This window comes from Dipodomys spectabilis, unplaced genomic scaffold (genome assembly GCF_019054845.1).
Source record: "Dipodomys spectabilis isolate Male_0828 unplaced genomic scaffold, ASM1905484v1 ptg000082l, whole genome shotgun sequence".
NCBI classification, from domain to species: Eukaryota; Metazoa; Chordata; class Mammalia; order Rodentia; family Heteromyidae; genus Dipodomys; species Dipodomys spectabilis.
The window spans coordinates 5,088,160-5,113,051 of record NW_024870759.1 but is presented as its reverse complement, the minus strand read 5'-3'; the positions used below and the strand labels follow the sequence as shown (position 1 = coordinate 5,113,051).

The window sequence follows — 24,892 nt, the reverse complement described above, 5'->3', positions numbered from 1 at the left end:
ATGGAGCAAGAGTTCAGGAACAGCGCCCACCCCAGAGTTCAAGCCCCACGAATTTCCCTTCCCCCCCAAAAAAAAACCCACTGTGATATTATGATATATGTTTGGTCTTTATTCCTTTTCTGGACACATAGCTCTTTAACCTTAGAATATCTAAAGTAATAGAAGTCTTATGTATGCTAATGAGATCACTGGTGGCAAGCCACCTCTAGGTAGCTTCAGAATACAGGCTGGTCACAATAAAGACCAAGGTATAATTAGAGTTGCCCAATAATCTTTCCCCAACAGTGAGAGACTGCAGAGAGGCTAAAAAGTTAAGTGAATCACCAATGGCCAATGATTTAAAATTAATCATGCATGTTTAATGAAAACCCAAAGGTCTGGATCCTGCAGGCTAGTACACAGAGGACATGGAGACTCCACAATCAATTCCTCCCACATAACTTCACGCTCCACATATCTCTTCATCTGTAGTCTTTTCAATACCCTGTATGATAAATCACCAAATATAATTGTTTCCCAAGATCTATAAATTGCTCTAGCAAATTAACTGAACTTGGGATGGTGCTCCTATAATAGCCCCAATTCATACCCTCTTGTCAGAATTTCTAAAAGTTCAAACTTGGAAAAGACATTAAAGGATGTGGAGGTGGAGAGTGGGGAGGGCTCTTTTGACTCTGAATCTTCAACCTATGTTTCCAGGTAAAAAATGTCAGAATTGAAACTGAGTTAGAGAACACTTAGCTGGTTGACTACTCACTTTGTGTGTCTATGGAAAACCCAAACCCCTAAAACTTCGGTCATGGAAATGTTTTCTATTGTAAGAATGTAAGACAATGTGAGGGATTTTTTTTTTAGCCTATCTGTATCTTCAAACTACTCATTATTTTTAAAAATGATGTAGGAGAGGAGAAAACACTATATAAGTATATTACTAGCAAAAGGGAAAACTGTTTAACCTAAATTTCTAAAAACTAACATCAAATTAAATGGTATAACTGAATACTGCTCCCACCAGAAATAAGGATGCATCCCTCTATTTAACATTGTACGGAAGGTCCTTCCCATTTCAACAAAGCAGGAAAAAGATTAAAGGGTTCCAAACATTAAAAAAGAGAAATTTAGATTGTTTCATCTATAGACAGCATGGAGGTAGACATAGAAAATCCTAAGAAATCTAGTGCAAAGCTACAAGAATAATAAAATTTTGTAAGATAACAAGATTCTAAGCCAGTATTGCAAATGGTATAAAAATATGTAAATGTTATCAATACATTGCTAATAACATGTAACTTAAAATTTAATAATCACTTTCAACCACTATCACATTGAAAACAAACTTCATGGAAGAATGTGTGATGAAGCCAGGAACTGGCGGCTCATGCCTGTAATCCTAACTACTCAGAAGGCTAAGATCCAAAATAGTTGTAGTTCTAAGCCAGCTTGGCCAGAAACGCTGTAAGACTCCATCTCCAAAACAAATAGCAAAAAGTTAAGCTAGAGTTGTGACTCAAGTGGTAGAGCACCAGCCATGAGCAACCAAACTAAATGACTGCTAGGCCCCGAGTTCAAGCCCCAGTACAATGGGGGGGGAAGGGGAGAATGTGATGAAACTTCTAAGGTATTTCTAAAGAACCTTAAGGAACTAAACAAGGATATACTACATTCATGGAAAAGTACAATGTATTATTGGACAGAAATTATCCCCAAATTTATCTATACATACAATACAGAAAATTTAAACTGGAGAAATTAAGAAATTGATTCCAAACTTCATATGGGAAGAAAGGGACCTAGAAAAATAAAAACTATTTAGACAAGAAGATAAGAACAAACTCAAATGGCCTGGTTTTAAGAATAAAGTAAACAGGAGCTGGGAATGTGGCTTAGTGGTAGAGTGCTTGCCTAGCACATATGAAGCCCTAGGTTCAATTCCTCAGTACCACATACACAGAAAAGGCCAGAAGTGGTGCTATGGCTCAAGTGGTAGAGTGCTTGCCTTGTGCAAAAGAAGCTCAGGGACAGTGCCTAGGCCCTGAGTTCAAGTTCCAGGATTTCCCCCTCTCCAAAAAAAAAAAAAAAAAAAAAAAAGAATACAGTAACCAAAATAGTGTGATATAGGCTTTAGAACAGACATAAAGATTGGCTCTTGTAAACTAGGAAATAGTACAATTTTAAAGAATAGTCTTCCAAAAAAAAGAGCTGCATCAACGGTGTGACTATTTGACAGGGAAAACCCGAAAAATAACGCTGTATCTCATCATAAACAAATAGAAATGTATCAGACTGAATGAGCAAATTTGAAAGAATTTCCCCCAAATCTACAAGATGTCCATTCTTACCACTCTTGTTCCATATACTAGTGAAAGTTTTAGCCAAAAGCAAATGTATTACATACACCCACATATAATATTCAGTCACAAAGAAGAATAAAATCCTCTCATTTACAGCAAATTAATAAAACTAGAGGATATTGTATTAAGTGAAATATGTTGGACACAGAAAGACAAATACGGTATATTCTCTCTCATATGTGAATACTAAAAATAGGGGCTGGGAAGGTGGCTCAGTGGTAGAGTGCTTGCCTTGCATGCCTGAGGCCCTGGGTTCGATTCCTCAGCACCACATAAGCAAAAAGAAAAAAGCCGGAAGTGGCGCTGTAGCTCAAGTGGTAGAGCACTCGCCTTGAGCTGAAGAGCTGATGGACAGCGCCCAGGCCCAGAGTTCAAGCCCCACGACCGGAAAAAAAAAAAAAAAAAAAAGGTCAAATGTGTGTGTGTGTATAAGTGTGTGTGTGTGTGTGTATACACAAGCTAAAACTTAGCAAAATCTGTAAATTAACAACAAAAGACCAGCAGCAGAAAAATGCAAATAAAAACAAAATGAGAAAACAATGTTTACATATGAAATAGCTGAGATTAAAAAACACTAACCCAAACTCAGTTGTTGGTAGCTCATGCCTGTAAATCCTAGCTACTCAGGAGGCAGAGATCTGAGGATGGCAGTTCAAAGCCAGCCTGGGCAGGAAAGTCCATGAGACTCATCTACAATTAACCACCAAAAAACCAGAAGTGGCGCTGTTGCACAAGGGTAAGAGAGCTTGCCTTGGGCTGAAGAGCTCAGGGACAGGGCCCAGACCTGGGGGCGGGGCGGGGGGGGGGGAGGGGAGGGGGGGTAAGATGGGACCTAAAACCATTCAAATATCAGAAGAAAATATAACTGAATTGCTCTATAACTTGGGAATGAAAAAATTACTGTCCTATGATTCAAAATGCAGTACAATATAGGAGAAAGATGGTAAAGTTAATGGTTAACTTAAAAACTTATGTGTGAGCAAAAATGAACATATAAAAGTTAAGCAACAAATCAAAAATAATGATACCTGCAACTTACATCTCAGATAAAAGATAAATATAATAATACATAAATACAGCTACATAAAAAAGAAAAAGAAAACAATGGTCAATAGAAAAATTGGCAAGACATATTCTCAAAGGAAAAATGTAAATTTTAAAAAACACCTAAGTTTACTAAGCAAACTAAAAATTAAGATTGCACTAAGATAGTGTCTCTCCTATACGATTAGCATAAAGTCTAAGACCAAAAAGAAACAAAGGTTTCTCAATAATATCCTGTTGAGATGAAAGCAAAAAGTAGTTCAAATTCCTCCAAAAATCACTCAATAATCCCACTTTAAAGGAATCTATAAAGACTAACTAACAAAAATAAAAAATGTTCCAGAGATTGTTTACTGTGTTTACTCAAACTCTGAAACTGATTAACTGGAATAAATCTATGACTGAGTAAAATTTGACTACCTCCATAACAAAGATAAAAGCCATAAAAGAAAAAAATGACCCCAATTGAAATTCAAAACTTTTCACTTCAAAAACACACCAGTCTATGTCTTTTCCCAACAAAGTAAAAATTTAAGGCACAGACTTGCAGAAGATATTTCTAAATTATACATGTAATAAAGGATTGTATCAAAAACATAAAAAAACACTTGCAATTCAATTTTTAAGACTCAATTTTAAACTAGGTAATAGCTTGAATAGACACTTCTGAGAATATCTATAAATAGGTAGTACATTCATGAAAAGATGACCAACTTCCATTAATTACTGGGAAAATACAAATAAAAAACCTAATATGAGACTTCACACAAAAGTGACACTGAAAAATTAGGCACTTTAAAAATGCTGACACAATGAATATAAAAAAAACTAGAATCCTCATACATTACTGGTAGAGATTATAATATAGTATAGCCACTGGAAATTGCTTTTGGCAGTTTCTCAAAATGACAAATATTGATTTACCCTAAAAGCCAGTAATTCTATTTCTGAGTATCTAGCCAAAAGAAATGAAAACATTACCTCTACACAAAAACCTGTACACAAATGATCGTGGCAGCTTTATTTACAACAGCCAAAAAGTAAAAGAAACCCACCAACTGATGAATAAATAAAATGTAATACATTCATAAAATGGAATAGCAATAGTAAATATGGGTGTAAATATTCATGCTACAACATGAATGAACCTTTAAAAAGCATGCATGAAAGAAGACAGCCAAAAAAAAAAAAAAAAACCAGGGTTGCTCCCACCTGTAATCCCAGCTACTCAGGAGGCTGATATCTGAGGATTCAAAGCCAGCCCAGGCAGGAAAGCACCTAAGATTTATCTTCAATAAACTACTAAAAAAAAGCTGAAGTGCCAATGTGGCTCAAGTAGTAGAATGATAGCCTTGAGTATAAAGAGGCTCAGGGACAGTGTCCAGGGTCCCGAGTTGAAGCCCCATTATGAGCAAAAGCAGACCACATATTTCATGGTTTCATTTACATGAAATATCCAGTGAAGACAAATATAGACAAAAAGCCTAATAGTGGTTGCCAACAGAATTAAGGTGAACAGTGGTTTCATTGTGGAAGTCAAGACATGTTCTAAAACAAGATTGTAGTGTTCCTTTGCATAATTAAAACAACTGAGGCTTTCTTAAGGGCTTTTGGGGATGGATGCCCATTCTAGGGCTGGACTGAGGCTGAGCCTCCAATTTTCAATCAGCTTTTTCCACTCATGGTTAGTACTTTACCACTTGAATCATGACTCTACTTCTAGTTTTTTCTGAATCTCAAAGATTTGTCTACCCTCAGATGTCAGTCTAATTGAGTAGCTAGGATTATAGACATGAACAACCAATGCCCAGCTACATGTCTTCCCTCCTTCCCTCCCTTCCTTCCATGGGGCACACTGTCCCTGAGCTCTTCAGCTCAAGGCCAGCACTCTACCACTGAGTCTCAGTACCACTTCCAGCTTTCTGATGATTAATTGGAGATAAGAGTCTCATAGACTGTCCTGGCCGGGCTGGCTTTGAACCACAATCCTCAGATCTCAGCCTCCTCAGTAGCTAGAATTACAGTGGCCAGGCTTTTTTTTTTTTTTTTTTTTGGGTGGGGGGGGGGGGGGTGGGGGGGTGGTCATTGGGCTTGAACTCTGGACCTGGGCACTGTCCCTCAGCTCTTCAGCTCAAGGCTCGTGCTCTACCACTTGAGCCACAGTGCCACTTCCGGTTTTCTGAGCGGTTTATTAGAGATAAGAGTCTCAGGGCCTTTCCTGCCGGGGCTGGCTTTGAACTGCAATCCTCAGATCTCAGCTTCCTGAGTAGCTAGGATTACAGGCATGAACCTCCAGTGCCCGGCTTCATTTTTTTTTTAATAACTGACAATGAACTGCCAATAAACCTTAACAGAAATAGCCATGCAAATGTGCACTAACCTTCCAGTAGTCAGATTGTAAACTGTAGTACCTCTGGTATGCAGATAATGCTGAAAGAAAGAAAATAATTATGTTACAAACATGTTCCATTAGTAATCAATAATTTAAGTTTTAAGGAACATTATTACAACAGGTACTTAAAAAGTGCTTTTGCGAAGGAAAAAAATGCATTGATCATTCACTTGCACCCACAAGGTAACTAAAAGCCCAGCATCTATGTTATGTTTTATCAGGTCAGACTCTAGCTTAACTGGACAAATAGGCATGTTAATCATTTAAAGAATGCCTCTCTAAAACTTGAAGATACCTAAATCAATACCTATCAGTTTCCCATTCAAGGCTGAAGGCACAAAGATAAGAGTAAATGAGGTATTTTACTGCTACCTTTTACAACAGTCAGTTCCAGAACCCTGAAACAGCACCTGAGGGCACCTTGAAATCCACAAAACAGCAAAGCCCAACAGACAGATCACCCTAGGAAAAGATCAACCCCAAGCAGGAACAATCACATCACAGGAACCTGATTACCCCTCAAGCAATACTTGTTTGGGGGTTACTTTATAGAGAACTGAGATAATGATCAACCAAGACCAGTCTGACCACAGTCTAATTATGTTTACCTCTTATCCACTGTCCCTTAAGTTGATTAAATCTAAATCATATCAGTATTCTAAAGATGGACTGAAGTGTTTAAACTCTGCCTTCCCAAAATAGCCATTTTGATTTAAATACAGAATTGCCTTTTCACTATTGCATTTGCTTGGGGGGAGGGACTGCTGAGGAGAGTGAATTCTAACAGAATTACCTGTTAGAACTGGCTCTGGCCTAGGATTCTGAAGTTACATTAATACCAAACTTCCCAATCCAAAACAGGACAACCCACCCTTCTAGAGGTATAAAAGACTTCAAAAAACTTAAAAATAGCATCTGACAGACTAAAAATTCAAAGAAATGAGGGTTGAAAAATATAAACACTACACATTTACATAAACTATAGTTGTAAAAAAAAAAAAAAAAAAAAAAAGATGCACATACTAACTAAACCAGAACCTTTTACAGGAAAGACTAAGCACCTTACACCTTTCAAAGATCACCATTTGGCCCTGTAAATTCACACAGCTAGGACTGAGAAGCTTCCTAAAGATTAAGGCAGTAAAAGACCTACAGAAGCACAGAAAAAAAGGTGTCACCAATTTGAATATATTCTAATATGCTAGAGAGTTTTACAGATAAAGCAAAATTCAGCTATGTGCATAATAAAAGCAAACTGCAAACGGTTATACAAGACAAAACTCAAAGTAATAAAAATAATATAACTAATAGATCGTGATAGTATAAAGAAGAACTGAAACCAAAACCTGAAATCTTTTTTTTTTCAAAACCTGACATCTTAAAATAACATCTTGGTATATGTAAGAATTATCAAAGGAGGCCGGGCGCTGGTGGCTCACGCCTGTAATCCTAGCTACTCAGGAGGCTGAGATCTGAGGATCGCGGTTCAAAGCCAGCCTGGGCAGGAGAGACCGTGAGACTCCTATCTCCAATAAACCACCAGAAAAAAACCGGAAATGGCACTGTAGCTCAAGTGGTAGAGCGCTTGCCTTGAGCTAAAGAGCTGAGGGACAGCACTCAGGCCCAGAGTTCAAGCCCCATGACCGACCAAAAAAAAAAAAAAAAGAATAGAATACCAACATTCAATTACATATAAGATAGTAAAATTTCTAACTCACTTCATATACTAAAACAACTCAAAGAAGAAAGACTTAATAATAGAAACAAACCCATAAAACTACTAGATGAAAACATTATGAAATAGTATTTTTCTGATAATCAGCTGGAGAACTAAAAATCTCTTCTGGTTTAAAGATACACAGGATAAAACAAGGAAGCTGAGGGAAAAAAGTCAGAAGCAGCTCCTACCCTCTACTCCCAAATCCAATCTTTGCTGCTTCTTACACAATCTGATCAAAAAGCTAGGAATAAGTTCTCCAGCAGAAAGTCAAAGAGATCATAATCAAAGAGCCCCACCCACATGCTCAGAGGTCCTAGTTCTTAGGTCATACACCTTCAAATACAGACAGCTAAGAATTACCAGGCATCTAAAGAAATCCTTAACCAACAAGAAGCACAGACAGAAAAAGGAAGGAAAAAAAAACAACATAATAAAGCAAGAAAACTCCTAGTCTGAATTTTTCATAAAGGAAAAAATACTACATGGAAGAGAAAGGAAGGATGGAAGAGACCAATAGGAACAAAGGATTGTAGGAAAAATGAGTAATTCAATAGAAAGATCAGAACAGGAAGTGGAAGAAACCATTCAAAAAATTGTAACAAGGACAGAAATTGGAGAAAATGTGTCCAGGAGTGATAATATTGACAACAGAACTCCAAAAAGAAAGATCAAAAAAAGAAAATTCAGGGGCTCGGAAGGTGGCTCAGTGGTAGTGCTTGCCTCACATACATGAGGCCCTGGGTTTGATTCCTCAGCACCACATAAGCAGAAAAAGCTGGTGGCACTGTGGCTCAAGTGGTAGAGCTCTCGTCTTGAGCTGAAGAGCTGAGGGACAGTGCCTAGGCTGTTCAAGCCCCAGGACCGACCACAGAGGGGGGGGGGGGGGGGGAGAGAGAGAGGGAGAGACAGAGACAGAGACAGAGAGACAGAGGTGATGTTTGCTACTAAAATGGAGAATAAAACGAACAGAGAACATATTCAAAAATTCCATAAAAAATTCCAGGAGAAAGCTAATTTACTAATCTTAAAAAAAACATACAAAAGATGTCAACATCTAGAAATAAGCCAATGCAAAAACCCTTTCAAAATTGGGAAGGAAAATTCCTTCCTCCAACCCAAATTGTATATCCAAATTATCTGTTTAAAGCGTAGAATACAGGTATTTTCCGATATACAAAGTCACAGTATTTTTTCCTAAAGAAAACACTAATTATGTCTCCTCTAAAAGGAAAGAAAACACTAAGAAAGATGACACAGATTACTGAAACCTAGTAGACACAAGAGATGAGAGCCCCAGGGAATACCCAAGATGAAAGAAAAGTATGATTTAGGATGGCAATGATGCCTAGAATCCAGGTCTGCTGAGGCCCATTATTAAATTCAGCTACCTTTTGTGACCTATTCTCAACCTAAAAACTGAGGTCTACCTAAGCCTGGACCAGATCCTTATCTGGGGTTGGCTTTTCTTGACTATGTTCTGATAAATTTCCTATCTCCCCTAATTCTAGAAAACAGATGAGAAGCCTCTCATTTTATCCCACAGAGGTGTTAAAGTACTCTACTTTGATCTAGGGTCATTCTTCTCTGATCACATTCCTGACTAATTTTCTTTTAGTTGGTTTATGTTAGTCCTGTTAGATGTCTTAACTACAATATTGTCTGTAAAGATTCACACATGACCTAGCCTAATGCCGTCTCCCCAAAAGGGGGCTCTTGTAAACTGCTGAGCAACCAGAAAGCAAACTATAATCCAAAGTCTACTCTTTAGTTTTGTTTCTGCTAGAGTGCCCTTATTGGGACATGGCCTTTTCCTTGCATAGCCATATTTTTGTTTATTGCTCAGGGGTTTTAGTTGCTGTTGTTTATTGTTTTTTTCATTCTGTTTTATTTTGTGAGCAGGTTTCTCAAGTCCAGGCTGACCTCAAACATGATCCTCCTGCCTCAACCTACCAAGTGCCAGGATTATACAGGTATGTGCCATCACATCCAGCTTACTGCTTGGTTTTCTAAAACCAAGTATTATTGAAGCCAGATAAACCAAGGAAAATGAGGAATGTCAGCTTACAGCAAGAATAGGGGATATTCCTTCATGTACTTTCCTTAAGATTAAGGAAACAAAGTCATTTTAGGGGAAATGAAGTACGATGAACTGGGGAAAATAAGGAATGGTCAGCTTACAGCAGATATGAGATATTTCTTTATGTACTTCCCTTAAGATTAAGGGAACAAAAATCATTTTAGGGGAAAGGAAACAGGATAACTTAAGGAAACTGAGGCCCGATGAAGGCAACTCAGAAATATTTATCTAGAAACATAGAAGTTCTATTTTTGCTTCAAAGAGAGACAACAGGATGCATTCCTTCCTGAGGGATGCATTCCTCACCCCAAGAAGTCAACACTTGTCTGAGGGGATGGATGCCTTCCTGAGGGAAAGAAGAAAAAAGGGGGAAAAAAAGCACTTCCTCAAACTTAGCCACCTCCTGCCCCAAAATGCAAAGTATAAAGATAGGTTTTTTCTTTCACTGTATTTGATGTTGGTATAATTTGTGGAGGGAAAGGGAAAAAACAAATCGTTTAAATAGGGATACAGATGGACCCATTGCAACAATGAGATGTACATGTCGTTATGTCGAAAACAAACTTTACGACTTTGGTGGGGGGGAGGGGGGAGGAGGATGGGGGGGGGAGAGGATGGGAAGGGATGGGAAGGGGAAACAAAGGAGGAGGCTACAATGATTGATAAGAAATGTACTCATTATCTTGCCCATGTAATTGTAACCCCTCTGTACAGTATTTTCACAATAAATTTTTTTTAAAAAAGATCTGTTTTATGGCAGGATGCATTCTTAACTGAAACTCAAAGTAACACTACATGTGATTAAAGCAAAAGACAAAGCACCTAGCTTCACATAACTTTTAAGCTAGATTCCCTGCCTTTATAAATACCCCAACCGCCCAAGGAATTGTGTGTGACTCTCTGTCTCTCCCTATGAGAGCACACACACTCTGTTAAAGTGTGCCCTGCCCTTCTGTGTGTTGTTTGTCTGCTTGCCTGCTCGTTTACTTAATTAAGCTCTGCCAAGTTTGCTTATTTAGTGACTTGCCCAGAAATTCTTATTCTGTAGTCAAGGACCCTAAGTGAAGAATTCCTACATTTAAAGGAAGCTTCACTAACCCTCACTCACCTCCAACCAGTGACATTACCTTATTGAAGAATAAGATTTTTGTTTTGTTGTTTTGGGTGGTGTTGAGGTTTGGACTTAGTGCTTCATGATTGATAGTTAAATCAACTACTATGTGAGGCATACCTCCAATTCTTTGCTGTTTTTTTGTTTTGTTTTTGTTTTTGTTTTGACTGGCAAATGGATCAAAAACACTAATAATTTTGTAGATGCCAAACTCAATATTCATTATTAGAAAACAAAATATGACAAATATCCCATGATGGAACATGTCATTTAGAAAGAGGTAAGAGATAGGTCTCTTATTTAGAGGAGAAGGGAGAAGGGAGGGAGAGAGGAGATTTAAGGCCTCTCCACTTCAGCAACTCTTGGCATGTAGTTTGTGTTATCTTTCCAAAGTGTCCACCAGGTGGATACACCAAGCTGGCTCACTTTCTAGTATGGTAGAAATAGGGCAGAGTTTTTCATAAGAAGGAGCAATACGACATCACACATTTTACTTAATGGTCAACTCTGAATGATTTACATTTTTCCATTTCCATCTATTCCACTTTTCTTCTATTTACTATACTCATGAGTTAACATCTTAGAAAAAAAACAATACTCTTGATGAAATGTAAAGTTATTTTACATAGACATAAAATGAATAAAAATTAACAAGGCAAAAAAATTACCTTTTGAATAATCTTCCAATAAGAGGTTGAAGTGACCTAATTGACAAAAGAAATCAGACTCCACTTTTCCTTCAGCTTTTAAGATGAGAGATTCATAGCAGCGAACAGCCTAGAAATAAAAATAATACATACATTTAAGAAAAACTGAAAATCCAGAATGCATTTCCTCTCTGATAATGCATATGTAAGATCCATTAAAACCACCTAGAAATTAATACATTTTACGACTATCCAAGACATATTCATGGCATTACACAATTCTTAACTAAGTAATCATTCAAAGAGCTTCTAGTTAGAACTTAAGTGTCTTTTCCATCTATAAAACTGGAAACAATGTGCCAAACCAATCATGTAAGAGCACTATGATAACTTTATAGATTGTGAATCTAAATTATTACTGTAGCCCATATCGTTATAAACAACCCTGCTCTTAAATACAAAAAGAAAATTTTCATCTTTCCTACAGAGAGAAGAGCTTTATTCAATAATGGAAGAATTCATAGAATCTTTATAGTCAAAAAAAAAAAAAAAACTTAACTAAACAGTCATAAATTGCCTCAGTTGCAACTCTTTGTGATGTTTGGACATTAATTCTAACACTATTCCTAATCTTACCACACTCGAATATACATGTATACAAGCATTTGTAGCCACTCTGAGTCCCATACCCGGGAGAGAAAAAAAATTACATTATTTTAAGAAAAGAAAAAGGGGAAAGGGAAAGGAAAGAGAAAAGGAAAGAAAAGAAGAAAATCTGAATTGACCACAAATTCCAATTGTCAGGTTTCAAATCCTGGGGAACTTATCCTCTAATACTATAGTTTTAACAACATTCAAGAGAGACAGTAGGATTAAAATTAGAAAATTTCTCCAAGAGTTCATTGCAGTGCTTAGGACACAAATAGGTATACTTAATTCTCTCTCCCCTCGCCCCTTCTCCCTCTCTCTCTTCTCCTCCTCCTCCCCCCCCTCTCAAAATCAAAGCTTCAATGATGCTGCTAAACTTTCTTTCCTAGCCAGGCAGCCATTGGCTTCCATTTGTAATCCTAGCTACTCAGAAAGTTTTGACATCCAGAGGATTGAGGTTTCAAGCCAACCAGAGCAGAAGAGTTTAGGAGACTTCACCTCCTAAATAAACAGCAAAAAGCTAAGCAAGAGGCATGGCTCAAGTATTTTCTATAACAAACCAAGGGAGAGTTTCAAGCCCTAGAAAGGAGGGAGGGAGGGAGGAAGGGAGGGAGGAAGGAAGGAAAAGATTACCATTTAAGGTAAAAGATTATCTTAAATTTTGCTCTCCTAAGAAATACAGAGCCTTTGATACAGAGTTTCAAAAGGTATACCCTAAAATTTGCCTATCCCCAAGACTTAGCATCTCAGCAAGTTTGGAAAACCACCGTACTTAAAGCCTAATATTTATCAAATAACTATCTTCAGCTCCTATTACGCTCTTAGCTATCTAAATGTGCATATGTACCAAACCACAATCACTGAAAACTAATAATTCTGCTTCCCTATAATTAAAAGAGTCTGAATTCTACACTTAAGTCTTGGAAATTAGTATAATTTGGAGGCATGAAACGTCAAGATTCTCTTTACTTAAGTCATATATAATTCTTATCTGGCAGATAGAAAAAGAAATACAATTTGCTATACTGATTTATAACAGTACCAGAGAGAATCATAAAATTATGCGCTATGACAGTCTCTTCCTTAATTTCATAAAGTTTTCTAAAAATGACACTGTAAATAAAGCCCTCATTAAAATCATTGTTTTCTTAAATTCTTAGCAAGATATTTAGATGCTTCTAGTTCTGACAAATACTCATAGATAGTAATATAAGCAAAAAAAAAAAAGCAAATGTCTCATAAAGAAAAAATTCAAGATATAAACATAAGTAAATTTTCCTTAGTGATTTAAGCAAAAAAGATACCAATATCCTACACTTTTCATATCATCCCAGATGGCGCACTATTATCATGATTATCTATTGCCTAGCTTTCCGTTACTGGTAAACAAAGGAACACACCAAACATTAATGGTTGCACAACTCTGACCATCATGAAATATAACACCAGAATGGGTGAATTTTAAGTCTGCCTGCCCACAAACTCAGACTAGATTAACAAATTCTCAGTAATTTCCCCATAAAGCCATATGTACCTACAAAACTAATGGTGGTGAAACATGATGCTGACAGAGGCAAATATCAAATGGAAAAAAAAAAAGAGCAAAAAGGCAGAATAAATTTCCAAGTACTTTATGCTTCCATTTCATACTGAAACTTCATGAATTTATTTGACATATTTGAGGTAATTCTGGTAGTACAGTCAAATACTGGCATCTAAAGGAAAAATAAATAATGGGTAATTTCCAATATTCCTAACCTCAAAATCAGCTAGAGTGAAACAGTAAATTTATAACAATGTATTTTTACTTAAAAGAAAGCTAATGATGAACATAAATGATGTATGATGTACAATTAGTTGTTTAGATTTAGAACAAAGTACAACTAAACTTCTTTATAAATCAAAAGTAATCCCTTTTAAGGTACTTTTAAGCCAAGTATTGTGAAGTAAATAAGCCTGTAGTCCCAGCTACTTGGAAAGGTGATACAGGAGGATGATTCGGGCCAAGATGCCAGACCAGCCCTGACAATATAATGAGATCCCATTTCTAAAACATAAGGCAGAGACTTTTTTCCTAATGTTTATTTATGTCTTAACATTGCTGGGAAATGAATCCAGAACCCTGCACATGCTAAGAAGGCACTACCACCAAGCTATACCCTCTGCTCGGTAACATTTAAAAAAATTAGCTTACATACTTGCTCAAGTCAAGGTTTAGAAAATAAAGCCTATAGCTGGCTCATACAAAAACCTTATAATTATGTTCATTTTAGCTACTTCTAGTTTGTTTTGATAATTATATCATTTATCCTTATAATATAAAAATCCAACACTTTTAGTATAAGTACAGTAGAAAATTTGACAATCATGTGTGGTAGAGCAACATCATTGGACAGAGCACTTTCTACAATGATAAAGATAGCCTATAATCTGCAGTTTACTAGACTAGTGCAAGTAAAAAAGTTAATACTTTGATAGTTATATTTAAATAAACATGTGCATAATAGATTTTTACCATTTTAGTGTTTATATGTAGATCATTTAAAGATGAAAGGAATTTGATATTTAGTCTAAATGCTAAATGTTAGGATAGTAATATTTCTTGTTCATCAATGGGCACTGGTAGCTCACACCTATAATCCTAGCTACTCAGAAGGCTGAGATCTGAGGATCACAGTTGGAAGCCCGCCCAGGCAGGAAAATCTTTCAAACTCTTATTTCCAATAAGTACCAAAAAGCTGGAACTGGAGCTGTGCTTCAATGGTAGAGTGCTAGCCTTAAGCACAAAAGCTCAGAGACAGCACTCAGGCCCCTGAGTTCAAGCCCCAGGACCAGCGCACACACACACACATGCGCTCACACACACGTGCACGCACATACACACACACACACACACACACACACACTCAGTCTGGAGGCTGGCTGCACAGCATTGTGAATATAGTTAAGAATACGGAACTATACAATGTACTTAAGAATACTGAACTATACAACTAAAAAGGATATTTTTTGTTTTGTTCTTTTGAGTGTTGTTTTGATACAAAGTTTCTCTATGTAGCCCAAGGTTGCCTCAAACTTCAGATACCCCTGCTTAAGTCTCCCAACTTCTGGGATTTTAGACATATACCAATATACCTTGCTACTCAGGGCCTAAGCATTTTTACTCAAAGGTGGGGGGTACCACCTGAGCCACAGCTCCACTTGCGTTTTTTTGTTTTGTTTTTTTTCTGGGGGTCGGGGAGGAGCCACGGAGAGGGAGATTAGGGGATGCTAACTGGAGGTAAGAATCTCATGGACTTTCCTGTTTGGGCTGTGATCATCAGATCTCAGCATCCTGAGTAGCTAGCTCATCAACTAATATTTACTATTCTTCATTCATGGAATGTAGAATGCTAATGGATAAGTAATCATAACTCAAACGATGGGTTTCTAAGTACCATTCTTTTCAAATAAATTAGAATAGCTTCTACTGTAAAAAAAAAAAAAAAAAAAACTATTTGGAGCTGGGAAGGTGGCTCAGTGGTAGAGTGCTTGCCTTGCATGCCTGAGGCCCTGGGTTCCATTCCTCAGCACCACATAAGCAAAAAGAAAAAAGCTGGAAGTGGAGCTGTGGCTCAAGTGGTAGAGCATTAGCCTTGAGCTGAAGAGCTGAGGGACAGCGCCCAGGCCCAGAGTTCAGGACCCATGACCGGACTCAAAAAAAAAAAAAAAAAACTATTCTCACAGAACTACATTATTGAAATAAAACTACGCAATTGTAACTAAAGTGCTACTACTTAGTTGACCTGTCGTATGTACTAAGTACTACAACACTATGAACTTTATATACTTCTTTTATTTAACCCTCACAATTATTCTGAGATCAGGTCTGTTATATTCTTATAGACAGAAAATAAATTCTGTCCTCAAGAGCTATTACTCTGTCCATAGAACTTCTAATAAGCAGGTGATAAATTCAAATACTATGGCTCCAAAGTCTCTAGCCATTATTAATCAAGCTATACCTGGGTACCTGAAATCAGTCATAGTCAGGAAAGAGAACTTCCATAATTAGTTCCTCACAATACATTCCCAAACACTAGCCCACCCCATGTCTACCTATCTCCATACCAACTACCAAGAAGAAAAGCAACACATAAGATCTCCTTTTTTATGTTGTGAGCAGTAGTAAAAAACGGGTAGATTATTGCACCCCAAGGCAGGAAGTAGGGGCTTGTATGTCATATAACACAAAGCTGACCAGTATGTATGTTCCTGGCCTTTCTAAAAACTAATAAACATGTCAATTATTACCCAAGAAACAGTCCAAGGGCTAAGGCTGTGTCTCAAGTGGTAGAGTGCCTGATGAAAAAGCAGTGGGTCTTGGTTCAAAACCCAGTATTTGTAATGAGAGAAAGAGAGGGAGAGGGAGAGGGAGAGGGAGAGGGAGAGGGAGAGGGAGAGGGAGAGGGAGAGGGAGAGGGAGAGGGAGAGGGAGAGGGAGAGGGAGAGGGAGAGGGAGAAAGAAAAGGAAGGGAGGAAGGAAGGAAGGAAGGAAGGAAGGAAGGAAGGAAGGAAGGACTTCAGGTTTCAGTGATGGTCAGCATGATGTTCAGCTAACAATCTTAGAAATTTTGTTTATTCTATAGGGTTTGAAATACCTGCCAGGGTCACCTGGTGGAAAAAATGGTACTAATGACGAAAAAGGATGTGATCATATCAAGCTGAATTCATGTATCTAATCCATTCACATTATATTTGGGAGTTTTAATATTTTTGAATTGCATTAGCTCATCTTCATTTTTATAGCAGTCTATTATTTAAATGATTTATTATTCTTTAAAAAAATCTGTTCTTGACTCTCACCATTCCTTAGAAAAAATAGCCTTGATCCTTTATTTAAAATAAAGAGGAGCAAGAAAGTATGGTAATCATAAAAAACAACTATCATGGGCTGAAGTACATAGCTAGTGATATGATTGTTTCATGTGTATGAGGCCTGGGTTAGATCTTGGGTTTTTTTTTTTGGGGGGGGGGGTTGTTTTTGTTTTTTGGTAGGTCATGGGGCTTGAACTTTGGGCTTGAACGCTGTCCCTGCACTCTTCAGTTCAAGGCAAGCTCTCTACCGTTTGAGCCACAGTGCCACTTCCAGTTTTCTAGGGGTTTACTGGAGATAAAGTCTCTCAGAGTTTCCTGCCCAGGTTGGCTTTGAACCGCGATCCTCAGATCTCAGCCTCCTGAGTAGCTAGGATTACAGGCGTGAGCCAATGGCGCCCAGCTTCTGGGTTAGATCTTGAGAACTGAAAAAAGTTATGAAAGACACATAGCCACACAATTAAACTAAACTCAAACAGCTAAGCTCCTATATTCAAAACCCACCTATGGCATGGATGGATAGGTAGACAGACAGACAAATGTGGGGGGAGACTAATATATGATGATAATAACAAAATATAGTGTGGTATGTGTATATATCTCCAAAATATTGGAAACTGCTTTACCTTATACTTCCTTGTATTCTCCAAACAATACCTTCTTAAGTTACCTAGTGATTTTTTTTGTCTTGCTAGTATTTTTGTTAAATAAATAGCCAAATTCAGCTGCAAAAAAGCAAGTTAGGTATACTGTCTCAGTAAGTTGCTTCTTTACTACTAAATGAACAACTTTAATCATAAACACACATTGGCCAAATAAAAATTCTATCTCTGCACATGGGCTTCCAACATTAAAAAAAACACACACAACATTTTGTACAATAGCTAACTTTTCCAAATGTCACAAAGAAAATTATTTTCTCTGCAACATTGTATAGATGATATATATTTATGTACACTGCTTATAGTCTCATTCAAATCAAGTGTGCAAGTTATGCCTTGAATACCCTTTAAAATAATGTAGTTTAAAATCTGGAGATATGGGGGGCTTTTATGAGAAAAGGTCAGAGTGACCAGTGACCCTGTGACTTCTTATATAAAGTAGTAGACATTACAACCCTTCTTTTTGTAACCTGCATCTACCACACCTATTGTTTATTGTTATGGTTTGAGTGTGTTTTCCAAGGATTCATGTGTTGGAAACTTGGTTCCACAGGACATGTTTGATAGTGATGTTGAAGTGTGGTGTGGAAATTTGAAGAAGTAAAGCCTAGTGGGTGGTAGTTTGGTCTTCTGGTGTAAAATTCTCTTTGAAGATTAAGTAGTTCCCATGGGACCTGAATTCTCAGAATTGTTATAAGAAAGCAAGTCTGATTTCTGACGCACTCTCTGGCTTCCTGTCATACCATGTGATCCCTCTTCTCTTGTACGTGTTTTCCCCATTACAACACCACTCAGCATGATACCACCAGAGCTGGTACCATGCCTGTGAAGCTTTAAAAAAAATAATAATAATAATAAATAAAACTCTTCTCTTTATAAGGACCCAGCCTCAAGTATTTCATTTCAGCAATAGAAACAGTAACACTTATAGAAAGGGAAAAAAATCTTACAGCAAGCTTTCTCTCTGTCATTTCAAAAGATGCATATACGGAGAAAGCCTATGTGAAGCAAAACTATGTTGACCATGACTTTATGGCAGCAAAAGACCTACCTAAAACACTTTTTGTATCCTAGAAAAATATGCAGTTCCAATTAATATCTCTGATAGCAAAGTATGCATTATTTCACTTATAAATGTTCTAAATAAATTCACAAAGTAGCAAATGCTTCAGATTGCATGAAAGAGTAAAAGAAATATTAATGCACATGAACTTCAGTAAAAATAATCTGCTTTAAATTCTATAATTTCTCTTTTCTTTTTTTTTTTGGGGGGGGGTTGGTTATGGGGCTTAAACTCAGGGCTTAGATGTAATCCTTGAGCTCTTTTGCTCAAGTTAAATGTACTACTTTGAGCCACAGCTCCACTTCCAGTATTCTGGTGATTAATTGGAGATAAAGAGTCTCATGGACTGTCCTGCCACAGCTGGCTTCAAACCATAACCCTCAGATCTCAGCCTCCTAAGTAGGGAGGATTACAGGTGTGAGCCACCAATATCCAGCTAGTACAGGTCTTTATGCATAATTTTATAACTTGTTTTACAATATGTTAACTTTTTACCACATCATAACAAAAAGATCCATTTCACAATTAGCATCTGCATGGCATTTTATTAAAGTTACTATTTCCCTATGAATATGTTAGCAGATTTATATTACTTTAAACCAAATTCCTCTTTACCAAACCACCCACAAGTTGTATAGTTCATTTTCAATGTAGTGTCTAGTGAAGTAAAGGAAGGATTTTTTTTTTTTTCTTTTTCTTTTTTGGTCTGGTCGTGGGGCCTGAACTCTGGGCCTGGGCACTGTCCCTCAGCTCTTCAGTTCAAGGCTAGCGCTCTACCACTTGAGCCACAGCGCCACTTCTGGCTTTTTTCTTTTTGCTTATGTGGTGCTGAGGAATCGAACCCAGGGCCTCAGGCATGCAAGGCAAGCGCTCTACCACTGAGCCACCTTCCCAGCCCAAGGAAGGATTTTTGAAAGGTAAGGTTTTGTGTTATTCCAAAATGGAAGAATTAAAAGACATCTCATATTGTTCAAGAAAGTAGCAGAGGGTGTAACTATGTTTTGATATTGCTTGTACAATGTCAAATCTCTTCAGGCTTTTAATGATCTTCAAACTAGCCAATTGTGAGCAGATTGTGAACCTGAGCTCAGCCAACTCTAGCAGAGGTGCAGGGCCTGCTGTGTTAGGGATAAAAAGGGGGCAGCCTTCCTGCTCTATGTGCTTGCTTGCCAGATTTTTGGCTGATAGCCCACCCTTCTGCACAAGTAAACTGTCTTGCCGAGTTTTTTTTGAGTTTGTGTCCTTATGCCTATGCAACACCTCAACATCCTGAGCTATATCGATCAAGGGGCTAACACTTAAGGCCAAGGACAGGGCACTACACAAAGTTCTTAATGTGAATGTGAAAATTAAGAGTAGCATGGGAAGGTGCAATTGGAGGCAACCCAGGTAGAGAGAATACTACAGAACTTTTAGACAAGCATGACCTATAATCCTAGCTATTTGGAGGCTAAGATCAAGAGGATTCCAAGGTAGCCCATGCAGAGAAGTTCTCAAGACCCCATCTCCATTAAAAGCAAAATGCCAGACTGGAGGCATGGCTCAAGGCATAGAGCTAGTTGTAAGCAAACAATCCTCAATAAAGACAGCAGTAGTAGTACACACCTGTAATAACTCTGGAAGCTGAGGGAGAAGGGTTTTGCAGACCCACAAAAGCCTAGGCTACATAAGTTTAAGGCCAGCATGAGCTACATAGCAAGATCCTGTCTCAAAAACATAAAAAGAGCATGGGATACAGCTTAGTAGATACAGCATGCTTATCTAGCATTCTCAAGGCCCTCAGAAACATCTCCAGCATACATTCAGGGAAGGGGAATTATATACACAAAGCAATCTAAAACAAATCTGGTGTGAACTTTAGTGCTGGGTCTTCTTCATCCATAGGACAGAATGCACATGCACAAAGCCTGGAGTTCACACAAGAAGGCAGTCAAGATCCCTTCCTCAATAACTCTGAGACCATCAATTTCAGCTTAAACTAAAAGAAGCTGAAACAATGTTATACATTATTTTTAAATTGACCTTGAAGAACAAGGAAAACTGTCCATCCCAGGCGGCAATGAGAGAAAACTAAAATTTTAATGTTTAAACCATATCAAATTCACTCTAAATAAAATACATAATCAGCAGACAAGAATTAAACTAGCATGGTCTCACTAACAATCTCATGTACAAGCCAAAATCAAACACATTACTATCATACCATAGGTCTAATAGAAATTATATAATTTCAAAGAAAACAAACTCCACTATTACCTGGGATGATGAACAAAGAAGAGCAAAGGTGATCAATACATGGTTATATTAAAACAAATAATTAATGTAATATTTTAATCACAACAAATGTGAACAGAATATACTAGGGAGCAAGGGAGAAAATAGGCAAGTCACAAACTAGAAGAATATACTTTCAACAAGGCATGTATGTTCAAAATACATGAAAGGATACTAATGAGGAAAATTTGCCCTGCAAACAAGAATGAAAAAAAAATAAAAAGAAAAAAAAATTCTTTGCTGATTAGTAGAAATCAAGAGACAAATAGTAGCTTTGCTCCTTAGGTGTTTCACAGGGGCCTGTGTTTACTTAAGCCATTAGACAAACCATTAGACAGCTGACCCTCTTGCAGTCTATGACAATGAATTTATTTTTTATTTGAAGTGAAAGGGTAAAAATAATTATATCAAAAGAAATTCAAGGGGCTGGGAAGGTGGCTCAGTGGTAGAGCGCTTGCCTTGCATGCTTGAGGCCCTGGGTTCGATTCCTCAGCACCATATAAGCAAAAAGAAAAAAGCCGGAAGTGGAGCTGTGGCTCAAGTGGTAGAGCGCTAGCCTTGAGCTGAAGAGCTGAGGGGCAGCGCCCAGGCCCAGAGTTCAGGCCCCACAACCAGACCCAAAAAAAGAAAAAAGAAAGAAAGAAATTCAATATTTCTCATTACTAACCATTCTTTTAATGATCTGCTCTACTAATTTGCAAAAGCTCATCTCAAAAAGCAATTCTTAAAATTTTCTTAACAATGGTGGCTCAGGCTTGTAATTCTAAATACTCAGGAAGCTGGATGTGAGGGTTGTGGTTTGAAGCCAGTCCAGGCAAGAAAGTCCATGAGATTTATGTCCAAAAAGCCCAAAATAGCTCTACATAAATTGGTGTAGCTCAAATGGCAGGGCGCTCACCTTGAGCAAAAAAACTCAGGGAAGGACTAGCATGTGCGCACGCACGCGCACACACACACACACACACACACACACACACACACACACACACACACACACACACACACACCCCACTTATTCATGTATAATTTCCAAACACCGTATTCAAATATTTTCATATAAAATATGAAAACTGATCATCTAAAATACGATTTTAACTTGTCTCCAAGCTCATATTGTGATTTCTATTTTAAATGAAAGAAATATCAACTAATTAGTCTTTGAAAAAAAAACTTAAATATAGCTTTTCCACATGAGACATACATTTGGATTACTAAAGTGATATTCTTCTTGATACCTCAGTCTTCCATTCTACAAGGAATTCTAAGGTTTAAAATTCTGAAGTCTCTCTAAACTTTCAGATTTTGAGGTGGTTAATTGGAGATAGGAGTTCTCAGGGACTTTCCTGCCCAGGGTAGCTTTGAATCATGATCCTCAGATTTCAGCCTCCTGAGTAGCTAGGATTACAGGCATGAGCCACCAATTGCCCAGCTGCTACCCAACTACTTAAATACACCCCCAAATACAGACTAGAGACAAAGCAAAACAAGCAGATTATTGGCCTGAATTAAGAGGGAAGTTGCTAGCAAAGAGAGTAACTGTGCTTCAGGCAGGGGTTAATACTGTTACCACCTTGGTGTAGAACAAGAGTGTGCATTGGTGGTGATTACTCACAAGGTAGAACCCATCCAAGTGGTTTGTCTCCTTGTCTGCCAAGCAAAAAGATGGGAACTCCCTAGTGAAAGACAGACTAGGCCTATCAGGAGATGTGCACCAAGCACCACTGTTGCCTTCACACAGGTTCACTCAGAAAACAAAGTAGCTCTAGCTAAATTGGTGTAGGCTATCAAGTTAAATTACAAACCAAAGTCTTTGGTTTGAATTGCCAGGCCAGATAAAAAGGCAAAGGCTATAACTTGCCACTAAACTGGGGTTAAATGTACACTGCTAAGATTTTTATGTACAAAAACAAAAAAACTAAAGAAAAAACATACCTTTCATGAAATAGCACCAAAAAAAATTGTTTCATTAAATGCCAACCCTTCAGTACACATTATTTTAATTCTCTGTATGATAAAAGGAGAATTTCATTTAAAGCATTTTTGTTTCATACAGAAGTGCAACAGTATCAGTATATGGAGTGAAATTGAGTTAGTTTCTTTTTTTTAAGTAACAATATTTTTACTCAAAAGAATGACTGCCAAACTATGTTTTCCAGACTTGGGTATTTAGAAGACATTGCATCAAATGAACAAAACTAGTCTGTCATTCAAAGAAAGTAGCTATTTGTTGCTCATAATTAAATTTGACATTTCAAACAAAAGTCACAATTTTGGAAGTCATGTATCTACCACTGCTGTGAGCTTGATGGTTTCTCAAAACTTAGAAGGTTGTCTTAGGAGACTGCTGGTGGTATTAACAAATGTTTCATTTTTGTTCAGTTAGTGTTGGGGTCAAATTCAATACCTAACATATTGGGTAATCACTCTATCACTGAGCTCAGTCCCCAGCCCTGAATACAATTATTTGATACTATATAATGAAATATGCTGACGTTTGGAATGACTTAAAAGTACTTTCTTGCTTGCTCCTTCTTTCCTGTTCATTCAACTCCTCCAAACCAAGTGTAACCATTTTTATTTATTATGCTTGAAAAAAAAATTAAAAACTTCCTCTCTATTATTCAGGGTAACAGCAGTATTATTATACTGCTATAAAACATGTGTCTTATACAATGCTATACCCTCATCAAAATAAGATCTACGTAAATTATGAAATTATCAGTAAATTATGAAAGGCCATTGAACAAGTTATACTAATCATCTATGGTGCATTTTAAGTATATTTTAATATGCATACCTATAGATATGTTTCTTTAGAGGAGGCTGTTGTCCTGAATTATCTGGTTGTATCCTAAATGCACACAAGTATTCTTTCATGAGAGAGGGCAGGAGCTTTCAAGAAAGAAGGTTTAAATAGACAGTAATATGACCAAATGTCAAAAAGTAGAAAGAGGACAAGAACTTACACTCCACTAAAGCCTCTGGATGACCTTGCCAACACTTTTAATTTCACACATTCTCACCTCCAAACTGTGGCAGAATAAAATGTTTTCAACTATCTATTCTGTGGCAATATGTTGTAGCAGCCATAGGAAACTAATAAAATAGTTCTGCAGCTATCCATATGCCTGAGTTGCCACTCACACATCAAAAAACTATTCTGGACTACTATAGATTACCACAAAAGACCGACGTTAGTCCATTAGCGTGCTGTTTCCTGCCCACTAACCTTCTCTGTAAATATTACACCAAATGTGACCTAATCAAGGGTTGCTTGTCTGAATGATTGCTGCACCTCAGGCTTTCCAATGTGCAGTTACTAATGATACTGATATTGTCACTATATCCAAATGTTTCACCATTTGGGGGGGGGGGGGGGGCGGTCCGGTCATGGGGCCTGAACTCTGTCTGGGCCTGGGCGCTGTCCCTCAGCTCTTCAGCTCAAGGCTAGCACTCTACCACTTGAGCCACAGCGCCACTTCTGGCTTTTTTCTTTTTGCTTATGTGGTGCTGAGGAATCGAACCCCGGGCCTTGAGCGTGCAAGGCAAGCGCTTTACCACTGAGCCACCTTCCCAGCCCCTGTTTCACCATTTTTAATGCCTTAAATACTAAGTACAGTAGATTTTAAAAGAAAAAAAATAGGCTAGGAAGGTGACTCAGTGGTAGAGTGCTTGCCTTGCATGCATGAGGCCCTGGGTTCGATTCCTCAGCACCACATAAGCACAAAAAAGCCGGAAGTGGTGCTATGGCTCAAGTGGTAGAGCACTAACCTTAAGGTGAAGAGCTGAGGGACAGCGTCCAGGCCCAGAGAGTTCAGGCCCCACGACTGACAAAAAAAGAAAAGAAAAGAAAAGAACAGAAAAAAAGAATAAAGGTATGAGCTCTGGGACCTAGTCAACTAGGTCTTAGATTTTAGCTTCATAGTGTGGCCATAAGCTCTGTAAAATGGGGATATTTTATACCAACTACCCTGTAAAATTGCTTAAGAATCAAATGAGTCAACCATGATTTAATATTCCAAGCAAAAATTAGAATTTTGGAAAATGTG

At 37.7% G+C, this 24,892-nt stretch overlaps 1 protein-coding gene across 9 annotated transcripts in view; it reads right to left on the bottom strand.

Annotated features, from left to right (window-relative positions):
* The window catches only part of Kdm6a (lysine demethylase 6A), a 176,854-nt gene that overhangs the window by 110,391 nt on the left and 41,571 nt on the right, over positions 1 to 24,892 (bottom strand). For all 9 annotated transcript variants that reach the window (XM_042683584.1, XM_042683591.1, XM_042683583.1 and 6 more), the window contains exons 3-4: positions 11,364 to 11,472; positions 5,776 to 5,825 (exon numbers count right to left, since the gene is read on the bottom strand). In XM_042683584.1, coding sequence (XP_042539518.1) covers positions 5,776 to 5,825; positions 11,364 to 11,472 — 159 coding nt within the window. The remainder of the gene's footprint in view (positions 1 to 5,775; positions 5,826 to 11,363; positions 11,473 to 24,892) is intronic.